The sequence below is a fragment of the Labrus mixtus genome, chromosome 19 (assembly GCF_963584025.1).
Source record: "Labrus mixtus chromosome 19, fLabMix1.1, whole genome shotgun sequence".
Taxonomy (NCBI): domain Eukaryota; kingdom Metazoa; phylum Chordata; class Actinopteri; order Labriformes; family Labridae; genus Labrus; species Labrus mixtus.
This window is the reverse complement of record NC_083630.1, coordinates 8,205,001-8,216,954: the sequence shown is the minus strand read 5'-3', so window position 1 is coordinate 8,216,954 and position 11,954 is coordinate 8,205,001. Positions and strand designations below refer to the sequence as shown.

General features: G+C 40.3%; 1 protein-coding gene across 1 annotated transcript in view; it reads left to right on the top strand.

The window, feature by feature from the left end:
• Positions 1-4,886: 4,886 nt before the first annotated feature.
• LOC132994354 (kinesin-1 heavy chain-like) overlaps positions 4,887-11,954 on the top strand; it is a 24,259-nt gene continuing 17,191 nt past the window's right edge. Inside the window, exons 1-7 of the mRNA XM_061064667.1 lie at positions 4,887-5,203; positions 9,774-9,861; positions 9,987-10,060; positions 10,175-10,279; positions 10,375-10,423; positions 11,144-11,199; positions 11,609-11,696. Of these exons, the coding sequence (XP_060920650.1) occupies positions 5,078-5,203; positions 9,774-9,861; positions 9,987-10,060; positions 10,175-10,279; positions 10,375-10,423; positions 11,144-11,199; positions 11,609-11,696 (586 nt within the window). The 5' untranslated portion in view covers positions 4,887-5,077. The remainder of the gene's footprint in view (positions 5,204-9,773; positions 9,862-9,986; positions 10,061-10,174; positions 10,280-10,374; positions 10,424-11,143; positions 11,200-11,608; positions 11,697-11,954) is intronic.

The following is an 11,954-nucleotide window of genomic DNA, read 5'->3' as shown; positions in this document are numbered from 1 at the left end:
ATGTGAAGCTACGAGCTAACTAAAGAGCGCTACCTTTAGCCTGCTAACACAACATTGCAGCTCGAGACGAGGGCAGTTCTGTCCGCTGCTGGCGCTTAGTGTTTAATTATGGTGCATTCCAATTTGATAAGTCCTTCGTGCAACGCGAGTGTAGAGGTGTTGGCGGTGTGTCGCTGCAGGAGAGCGGAGGCTTCATTGTGACAGAGGTGTCTCCAAACAGCAGTTTGTTTTGGTTTTAATTCTAGTGCTCAAGGGCGACATCTACTGGATCAAAAAGTCGCACATTCCTTTAAAGAGCTTATTTACCTTTGTAATAAATTACTTGGAAGTTCAAATGACTGCTACCTTTAATTGTAACATTAATTATGATTTAACTTGGAAATGATTTCTTTCTCTGTGTTCTATGATATGTTTGCTGCAGAGAAACGTCACACCCTTTGGATACTTTGTCCCTATCCCGGGTTAACAGCACATCTCTTTATATGTCATTAGTGCCAAATTGTGCCAAGGTTGTTTTGGGGAAACAACTCACAAAAGTTGGAAATGGTTACACATTTTTGAAATTCTAAAAAATATGTCACTCTGTGCTTTACATTTTCAAAGAGAAGTAGCGATGCAGCGATGACTGAAGTCCCTGTCATGCATAGTTGTTGCATCATTTCTGCTCTCATGCTTCATAAGGAATGATTGGATGAGTTCTGCTGGGTGTTTAGACGGTCTGAGTTGTTTTTCCCCGTCATAAGAAAGTGAGTCCATGCAGCCCAAAGAAAGACATCAGCAACACTCTAAAAGTAAAGTGTTAATGGAAACAACTCACCTTTAATGACATCATATTTGAATGATATTCCCTGCACTTGTTTCTTCTCTTTTCGTTTCATAATCTAGAATATGTTTTTGGCTGGAACACTGCACTTGTTTTATGTCACAGGGCTGCACTGCACAGGTTTTTGGCCCTTGTGTGTGAGGATCCTCACTACGGAGCCAGTGTGTTTTCAAATCAGCCCTGGGTCTCATGCTGAGATTAAAAAAACTATATTTAGTGTCCCAGGGGAGGCAAGATGCTTAAGAACCAACAGTGACTCATAACAGAAGCTTAAGCAGCCTCTTTCTGAGACGTGGATTTACTCTCAGTTTGTGCAGCTATGCTAACTGGAGGTTTGTCTAACTCCACCCCTCCTCCATGGAGATACAATTGAGCAGCTCGGCAGACACATCCTCAGCCAGCTGACCATGGGCTAACTGTGTCATTAGCATCTGATTCTAATTAAGCAACATCACAAGGCCACAAGACTTTCATTCCATACGGTGTAGATAATTGGAATGACTTTGCAGCTGCAGGAATTCAACTATAGGCGGAGACGGCAGGCTGCTTAAGATTCTTTAGTGTTTATAAGGAAAGCATTTTGTTCTGCATGGAGTTGCAGAAGCCTGAACCTCATGAGAAAATATCTGAAGCACTGAATATTTAATGAGATGAATGAAGACATCATGCATTTTGAAAAAATAGTCCAGAACAAATTAATGTTCTTCAGGCTGATTTTCTGTTATTTTTTGAATATTTTCTGTTTATTTAAAAGGTATTCAGGTGATACTAGTGGCCTCTGAACAATGAAGTAGGTTTACTCATGTTTCATGTATTTCAGATGTGTGCTCGAGTGACCCACTGATCCTGATATTTGTGCTGCTCGTGGACTGTAAAGGAAAAAGAAGCTCACTGCATTAAAAATAACACAGGAGGTATTCCAGCTCTGCACTCTGACTTCGTTGTTTGCTGACAGAAGGGACTATGAATTGCTTGTTCTCACTTTGGCAGCATTAACAAACTGCTCAGGAAAGGATGAGAGAGACTCGGGTGGAGGTCGAGGTGGAGGAGGAGGAAGAGGAGGTGGGCTGAAAATTGCTCATTTTGGAGTCCTCAGAGAGGCGCTTCTTCTGCCCCCGGAGACCGTTACTTAGAAACAGGAAGCCACGCTGCCAAAACTAGGTCTTGTCTTTTTCTTTTTTTTTTGAGTCTCACTCACACAGTAACACACTAACCTCACTCCTCTACAACGTCTGTTTTTTCACACATTTTTTTCCTTCATGTCCCCGCCTCTCTCTCACTGACTGACTGGCCAAATCGTCAACTCTTAACTGGGAGGTTTTACTCACAGTGTTGAGAAAGGTAGTTTTTCATCTGCTGTTCACACTTTTCTTGGTGTTATTCTCCAGATGAGTTTCTCATTATGTTATCTCTCCATCCTCAAATCTACCTTCTCTTCTCTTCTATTCTCTCCTCTCCTCTGCTCTGCTCTGCTCTTCTCTCCTCTCCTCTTCTCTTCTCTGCTCTTCTCTTCTCTCCTCTCCTCTTCTCTCCTCTCCTCTTCTCTTCTCTTCTATTCTCTCCTCTGCTCTTCTATTCTCTCCTCTTCTCTTCTCTCCTCTTCTCTTCTCTTCTCTCCTCTTCTCTCCTCTCCTCTTCTCTTCTCTCCTCTCCTCTTCTCTTCTCTTCTCTTCTATCCTCTCCTCTCCTCTCCTCTCATCTTCTCTTCTCTCCTCTCCTCTCCTCTTCTCTCCTCTCCTCTTCTCTTCTCTTCTCTTCTCTCCTCTCCTCTTCTCTCCTCTCCTCTCCTCTCATCTCCTCTTCTCTCCTCTCCTCTCCTCTCCTCTTCTCTTCTCTCCTCTCCTCTCCTCTCCTCTCCTCTCCTCTCATCTTCTATTCTCTCCTCTCCTCTTCTCTCCTCTTCTCTTCTCTCCTCTTCTCTCCTCTTCTCTTCTATTCTCTCCTCTCCTCTTCTCTTCTCTCCTCTCATCTCCTCTTCTCTCATCTTCTCTTCTCTTCTCTCCTCTTCTCTCCTCTCCTCTCCTCTTCTCTTCTATTCTCTCCTCTCCTCTTCTCTCCTCTCATCTTCTCTCCTCTCCTCTTCTCTTCTCTTCTCTCCTCTCCTCTTCTCTCCTCTTCTCTCCTCTCCTCTTCTCTTCTATTCTCTTCTCGTCTCTTCTCGTCTCTTCTCTTCTCTTCTCTTCTCTTCTCATGGGCCTCTGTACATACTGTAACTTGATTTCTCAGATGCCTATTTATGGGTCTGAATCTAGAAACTGTGCCCGCTGTAGGAATAACTAACATATTCTCTGCCTGATGAGGACAACATGCAGAAATAAAAGCCAAGCCCCTCTGAGTTCTCTTAATGCTGGAAAGTGTGATGGTGTGCCTCAGTTGAACACCCCCTTCATTTTTGTTTCTTTGATTGACTGTTTCTCCTGCCTCAGCTGTTTCGCTGCCGATGCAGAGCTCAGCATTGATTGGATGTGTGTGGATGACGGTGTGTGTGTGTGTGTGTGTGTGTGTGTGTGTGTGTGTGTGTGTGTGTGTGTCTACTACATGGATTACAGCTTCTGCATGTGTCAGAATAAAAAACATGTTCATCCATAAGGACTCTTCTTATGTGAAGTTTATTAAATGCCTTTTGCTGATATTTTACAGAATTATAATAACAATTTTTGCATCCCAATGTCTGGTATATCTCTCTGCATGAATTTATTTAAAAAGAACGTCATGAAAGACATCTAAATACTATTGTACAGAGATGTTTTGCTTCATGTTATTTGACTTTATTCCTGCAGGCTTTGCAGGTTCCCCTAGCGCCTCCTTGGCTGCAAAAAGGATCTTCAAAGGGTTCTGCTGCCCCCTGCTGGCTGTTCTAGAAACTGCAAATTAAATCCTTCTACTGCATTTTGCTTCCCTCAGGCTATAATAGCTAGACTTCACATCCTCACACCCTCCTGTGGATTAAAATGTGATTATTTACACAATGCATAGTCATGTTTCTGATGAATCAAATAGAGATCTGATGTAAGAAGAATGGATGACAAATTAGATTCATTGACTGAATAACAACAAAGAAGTGCACTCATGTCAAAGTATAATTATTGTAATAATTTAACCACTGATTTAAATCTTTATAGTAACGTCCTTACAAACTGTGATTTTTCATTTCAGTATAATTTTATACATTTAGTCTTCAATATGCTCACTGATGACGTGTTATAGCAAAAACTATGATCGTGAAGTGGCTTTGGTCATTTTCTCAACCTCAAAAGAAAAGAGAAGTACCTGACAGAATGGTTCAAGAATCTACAGCCACAAGGGGGCGCCACAGCCTGGATTATAGAAAACGACAAGACTTTGTTCTGTCTATCCAGAAAGTAAGTGACAGCTTTATTAGGCTTTTTAAAGTCATTCTTTTAACAAATGCTGTAGAAAAATGTATTTTCCTGGGACTGTTTTATTTCATTCCAATATTTGATCTTCATATGTCCACAATATTAACACAAGTTTAATAAACCTTTAATTTCCAAGAAGCCACACCGTCATACAGTCTGGCTATGCAGGGTCAATCACATTTTACCCTCAAAAACATTTGCTCTCCTTCAGTGGAATTAACAATGATCACTGCAATTATCTCCTGAGACTATCCATTAAATAGAACAAACCACACAATCAGTCTATAAATACAATCTCCATTAAATTAGTTCATAGCTGGTTTCGACACCACAAGCAAAGAGTACTCCCTCTACAGTCATCAGTACACTATCATACTGATTCTCAGGCCCTGAAATCCCATCATGTGACTATCCTCTCCATATGACATGTGCTCCAAACAGCTGTTAAGTCCCGCACAGATCCTATCATGATTTTTTTGTTATTATTCTGAGCATCAAAGTGCAACTTTCTGTAGTTTGCTTCATAAATAATGATTTTCTAGCTCTTCATCGTCTTTGATTACACCTATAGAGCTCCTACATATTTCTAAGACAGTGTTATATAAAAGTTTTATTTTTTACTTCATCTGGTAAAGCTAAAAGGGTCTGACGTTTAATGAAACTCATTTGGAAGCTGAAGCACCCAAATCATTTCTTGGAAATGATTGAATTTCGCCGTAATCATATTTTAGGACTTCTTTATCACAGTTTCCAGTCAGCTGAAAGGTCTCAGTGAGCGGCGCGCCCTCCCCCTCGGCTCCCTGCTGCTTGGCTTTCTGTATTTCTCAGACTGTAACGGGTGGACGGAGCTCTCCATCCATCCACTCCCGCAGAGATGGCGGACCCTGCGGAGACCTGCATCAAGGTGGTGTGCCGGTTTAGGCCGCTAAACAGCTCGGAAGTGGCCCGGGGAGACAAGTACATCCCCAAGTTTCAAGGGGATGATTGCGTGCTGATGTCGGTGAGTGTGTTTCTGCATTAGCAGCACAGAGGATAAACTGAACTCAGCGCGACACTTCTTCTAACAAGTGAAAGTTAGTAAAATATCTATACAAATTTAATGATTTAATGTGTTTAATCATTATTTTTTTAATCAATGTGAATTTGCAACAGTACGCCACATAAAGGAGGCGAAGGAAATATATACAATTTCACGAACAATTAAGCCGTAAAAACGTATTGCTTTTGCATCTTATTGGAGTCAAAACAGGTTGGCTTTTGACTATTTTCCTTGCCTCGTTTGTTTGCTTGAGTAAAATTCAATTTGTAGTTGATTAGCTCAATTTTGTGTATGATAAAGTCGTGCGTAACGAAGTTTATCCGGCATGCCTGTGCGCTTTTACGCGCGGACTTCTCTCGAATGCCGACCAAAGTTTTATTTCAATCTCAGTCTCAGTTTGTCAAGATCAGCTAAAATTGTAAGACTAAAATCAAATCCGTCTTCACTCGAATCAGTCAGGCCGAAAACTGTTGGTTTGGAGTAAATTTCACCTGTTTCAAATGAACTTTTACTGCAACAACTTCCCCTGAACTTTATTAACCTCGACAGGACATGGATGTTAATGCCAACCAAATATAACATGCTAACAGGTTAGCATGTTATATTTTAGTAATGGGGATAGCTGAAGTTAAACTCTTTTGGCTGGATGCTGAATCTTAATAGTGAACGCTCATTTTGACGACAGATGAACGCTCTGGGGTGAGTCTGAAACGATAGTCGATGTCTTACAAAAATTGCCACTGTAAAGCACATTAACTGAAAGATTAGGGAGGAGGTTTGCCAGCGAGACCTGAAAAGGGTGCGAAATGAAAAGCAACAGTTGTCTAAAAATGAAGAGAAAAACCACAAAAGCAGCTTATTTGTTGAAACACAGCTGATGTTATGATTGATGAGCAGGCTATTCTGTAACCCGTATGATACGGCCTTCATGGTCATCAGGAGATAGCTAAGCTTACACTCGATATCGCGATACTTTCTAATGCTGTATCAGTAATTGATAAACATTAGAAGCAAAGATCTATGGCAGTGAATCATTTTTGGGTATGTTTAAATTATAGACTTTAGAAGTAGATGTACAGTGAAGTCACTCATCAGTTTATGGATTACTGTTTTAAAAGATCAGGTTTGGCCTTTGGCTGCGCAATGTTTTTTGTGTTTTTTTTTTTTTTTAGCAATATTTGAGCACATCTGTGGTCATGAGATACAGATGTATGCTTCTGTCCTGGTTCACACCTTGCTGTGATGTGTGTCTGTAGCCACTGAAAGCACACCCTGCATTATCATCTATTTAACTCTAAAATGAACCATCATTTTCATAATTAACATCATGCATCATATCTAAGCAGACTTGAAACCGGAGATTGAGATTGTAAACACATTAGAAAAATATAACCGAGGTCATTAAATGAAAAATGTAAGGTTCATTTCTCGTCAGTCAGCCTTCTTTGGCAAGTCGTCCTCTGCTGGCTATTATGAAAAAGGCAGGATTAAGGCACTTCTGCATTGGTTTCACTTTTCAAGCCCACAGGCTATGGTAATTTTTTAATCACAGTCAGCTTTATATTCATGCAGCGTCTGCAGTTATTTGACTCTTTTACTCCAATATGAAACTGGCAGGATATCTAGCTGACTATTTATGAACAGTTACAGATTCCAAATGTTATTTTTTTTTTTTATATAATCACAATATACAGCCTAGTTTACAGTGTCATGATCGTATGTGTATAGACAGTGATTCTCACAGAGGGGCGTAGGACCCCAAGGGGAAGTGAGAGATGGCATCCTGTGGGTTGAGAAGTGGGTGCCTCCTTCCTCGGTGTTTCGCTGATAGGTCCCACACCGGTCCCAGAGGGTTCAGCAGTGAATCCTGGCGTCCCGAGCTCACTCCCTATGCCATCTACTCACCTGAGGGCCCAGGTGGAGGCTGGTGGCCTTTCCTCGCACTAGCATCAACAGAAGTAGCCTTGATGTTGATGTTGATGTGGCTATAAACCCTCTGCAGCCTTCTTCAACCGGTCAGACCTTTGCCTTCCAGCCTCGTTCTTGAACGTTGGCTGCCAGCTCAGTGTACTTCAGTTTATTTTGCTTGTACGACCTCGTACACTGTAAGCTCGATGATGTACACGAGCTGGAGTGAGGCAGACCAAATTACAAGGTCTGGTGTGAGGTGTGATATTACTGCAATCCCAGGTGGGAAGCACAGCCTTTAGCCTACATCTGGGGTGGGTATAAATTAACACTGTATTTAGTTACATAATGTTTCGTCAGATTATTACCACTTAGCATCCTTAATAACTTCAAACTGTCACCCATCTGTTTTTATCATGAGCTAAATGTCTTTATAATTATAGATGCAATTTCCAAGGCGTTACATCAGCCTTATCCTGTTGGATATAATGGCTTTACAGATTAGTAGAAATGATCCATTTTCATGGCAAACTACATCCCCTGATGTTCATGACCACTGAAAACATGTAACACATGAACGGCTGCTTTGTTTAGAGGTACAGACTCCCAGTTACAGGCCGCCCGATGATCATTTGCTTAATGAGAATTTGTGTGAACGTCCTTCAGCACTGACTCTGTTCAGATCATATCAAAGAGAGTGTTTCAGCGGGTCTCTGCCTCTTTTTTTTGTAATGAAGATAAATTAAAGAGGTCATATTATGCCCTTTTTGGGGTTTGTATATTTAATCTATGTACCTACTTTTGTACGTTCACAATAGCTAAAGTTCGATAAAAAGTGTCTGTTTTCATGTACTGCTCCTCCTTGCTCCCTCTACGCTCTGAGTCCGTCAGCTACGCTCTGCTGAGCCCCCACTGTTAGACCCCACGTGGGCCAAGTCTGCTCTGATTGGTCTGCCGATCCGCTCTGTCGTTATTGGTCAGTTGCTCAGCACGCGTCTCAGATATTTCAACATGAGCTGCAGGGCTTGCCACAATGAGCTAATGGGCTTAGATCAGTGATCTCACACTGACAATGACGCCACACTGACACATTTTTATCGAGGGCGGCTAGAACCGAGTGTTACATGCAGCTAATGCTACAGCTAACAGGAGGAGGTAGGAGAAGACTTTGAATTTTTGCACATAGATGTGCCTAAACATGCACAGGACACTTGGAAAACACACTAAAGGGCATATAAAACCAGAAAAAGCATAATATGGGACCTTTAAGTATGCAATTGGAAAGGTACTTTTCCTGGCTTGGGGGTAAAAAAAATGTTCAAGGGGTTCTTTATGTCTTTTTTTACTTGTAAAAGTTAGTGAATGAAATATTTGATCTTTGTTAATGTGCCATGTCACAACCTCAGGGAGTCAAGTTATTTTCTCTGTGTGACTCATGATTCACGTGAATTAAAGTCATAAGTGTTTCAAACATGAGGCAGCCCATATTTCTTTATTATCAACATATATCATATTTATTATGAATGACTCATAACCTCTGATGGACAAGCTTTGGAGATTAGGGGAAAGCTCTAGCTTTCTCCATAATCTGACATTCTGTAATATATTCATACTGATGCACTAAATATCTGGACTGCATTGTGACACACTGAATAACTTATTTCAATTAAAGAAACCCGCAGACAAATGCTGCAGAGCTAATGGCATCAATACAGGGTTTTTCCTTGCGCAAAATTAAGTGTTTTTGAAATATTTCCTTCGTTTTACACTGATGACCTTGTACACTCTTCTCTGAATCAGTAGTCATATGTACTAGATGTCAGCATTAAATTAATTTGGCACAACAAATAAACATCGGCTACTGACATAGACTCATGCCACATTATTTTCTGATGTGCCGATGTCAGTCAACAGGGTCAAATTGGCCGATGTTACTGGATGTTATGCTGCCAGTGGGAGATAAATATGAAGCCCCCTCGTTCAGATTGACATTGTTGAGTTGTCTCTGTGTTGTGCATATTTCTTCTTACTGTCTATGAAAGGGATGAAGCAGCAGCAGTTCATATTCTATTCTATTCCTCATCTGTACAGCCTTAAACAATCACAACCATGACTTGGTGTTTGTCAATCAAGTGCATGGTTGTAAAACTTAGTTAGACATTTCATATTTTAAATTGCTGCTGAGAAATTCTGACAGTGAGAACTCTGAATCTTTTAAAAGTAGTTTTACAGTAGTTTTATTATCTGACATGGTCTATGGACCGTCACAGGCTGATAACTCTTCCTGTAGAAGAGGCCCTGTGGCCACTCCTATGGTTGATATAAGAAATCATTTGCAAACCTCTACACTCAAGCCAGTAGTGCAATGAATGAATTCAATGAAACTCAAATTTAATGCTATTTGACTAGTGAATAAATCTGGTAATATCGGCGCATATCTGCGATAACATAAGCCGATGGTCTCTTGATATGCTGATATCGGACGATATTATCGGCTGGCCGATTAATCGATCGAGCTTTAGTCATGATGTAGAGTTATGATGATGATGTGTTAAGTTGTGGAGTTTGATGTTAGCCTCTGTTACTCTGTTTGATGCTGATCACTGCTGACTCGTTTGAACAGGGTAAGCCGTACCACTTCGACCGTGTGTTCCAGTCCAACACAACTCAGGAGCAGTTCTACAACGCTGTGGCCCAGAAGATCGTCAAGGGTAAAAAAAAAAATATATAGTGAATTACAGAAGCAGTGAGAGTGGCTGAAACATTAGAAACCTAAAACTACTCATTGAATCCTCAATATGATGGGATTTGTTGGTCTTTGTCTGAATGTGTACAGATGTTTTGGATGGCTACAATGGGACAATATTTGCATATGGGCAGACTTCATCGGGGAAAACACACACGATGGAGGTAATGTAAAGAACCAGCTGTTGACCTGAGATAAAAAAAACATTTTAAAAAAACTGCAACAAATCGACTTGAAACCGAATTGTTGTTACTTTTTCATCTTTTTGTCTACTAAAGGGGAGACTCCACGACCGAGACATGATGGGAGTCACCCCAAGAATTGTTCAAGACATCTTCAACTACATTTATTCCATGGATGAGAACCTGGAGTTTCACATCAAAGTATGTCAACATGTCAATCAGCTGCTCGAATGCTCTTAAATATCAATAAGTAATGATCAAACAGCTTTTTTATAACTCATTTTTTCCCTTTGCAGGTGTCATATTTTGAAGTCTATTTGGACAAAATCAGGGACTTGTTGGATGGTAAAATAATCATTTTTTTATATATCTTTTAATGACTTAACACAAGGTTGTCCATGTATTTATTTGGTCCCATTTGGACTTTTGAAATGGCCTCTACTCAGGGATTTCTCAGTCTTCCATTCACTGCCTTCAATAAGTTCAAAAAGCTACTGCTGGACTGATAACCGGTTCAAGAAAACATGATCACATAACCCCATGTTACATTGGCTTCCTGTGAACTACTGTATTGATTCTAAAATGATATTACTAACTTTTAAAGCTCTACAAGGCCAGGCCCCTAGACATATCATTAACTTTACTAACCCCTTATGAGCCTGCCCCCCCCCCCTCAGATCGGCTTATCGAGATTTACTGGTTGTACCCAGAGAACATTTGAAGATGAAGGCCTATCGGGCTTTTGCAGTCCAGACTCTCTTTCCACTGGAATGACCTACGTGTTGAAATCCTGTTTGCTTACTCTTTATTAAAATCTCTTCTTAAAATATTCTTATTGAAAGATCTCTTTGTAATTGTAATTGTTTTCCTTTTTCAATGTATTGTTTCTTTTAATTTCAATGTATTTGCATGTTTTCTTTAAATATATATTGTGTATATATGAGGACATGTAATCTGTAAAGCACTTTGTATGTTTTTAGAACAAATGCTGTATAACTTTAATTATTCATGATGCAAAGAACGTGATCCATTCAGACACAATGTTTATTTCGGTCTCCTCCGCAGTAACAAAGACCAACCTTTCTGTACATGAGGATAAAAACAGGGTGCCCTATGTGAAGGTGAGTCGTTTTTATTTTTTTTAAATGTTTTGAATGTGCAACAATGATTGTATTTGATTCAGTTGCGCAATCACACAGTCACAAGTTTGTCCCAGACATTTGTAATGCATTAGCCAAAAATAACATCAGAGACTGATATAATCATTTGCTGGGTGAGATAAGGCTTTACTTCACAAAAGCTTCTCTATAAAGACTTTTCAATCTTTGCATTTAAAGATTGATCCTTCATCTTGATCTGAAATATAAGAGGATTGTAGAGAGATACTAAAAGTATATAGAAAATGAAGTAATACGCTTACTCTGATGCAGCATGTCATCGTCTCCTCTTCTTATAACTGTCTCTCTGTAAGTCCCTCCTGCTGCAGGTCGTTTAAACACAGTGTTTCCTTGTGATTGTGTGTGCCCTCAGGGTTGTACCGAGCGTTTCGTGTGCAGTCCCGACGAGGTCATGGACGCCATAGATGTAGGCAAAAACAACAGAATTGTGGCTGTCACAAGTGAGTTCACGAGGGCTGCTGCTGCTTCTCATGGGTTCAACCTCACTGAGTCTCCTGACTGTCGTGATCAGCCAACACACTGTCTGTGTGCTTTAACCATAGCCAAAGAAGAAAGAGAAGTGAAGGAAAATTAGCCGTAGTTCATAACACATACATATCACCTATTTCTAATTTTACACAACAAAAGTGTTTGAAATCTCTGGGCAATAAAATTGTTAATGTGTTAATTTTGAATTAGCTAATTGGCCCTTTGTTGGC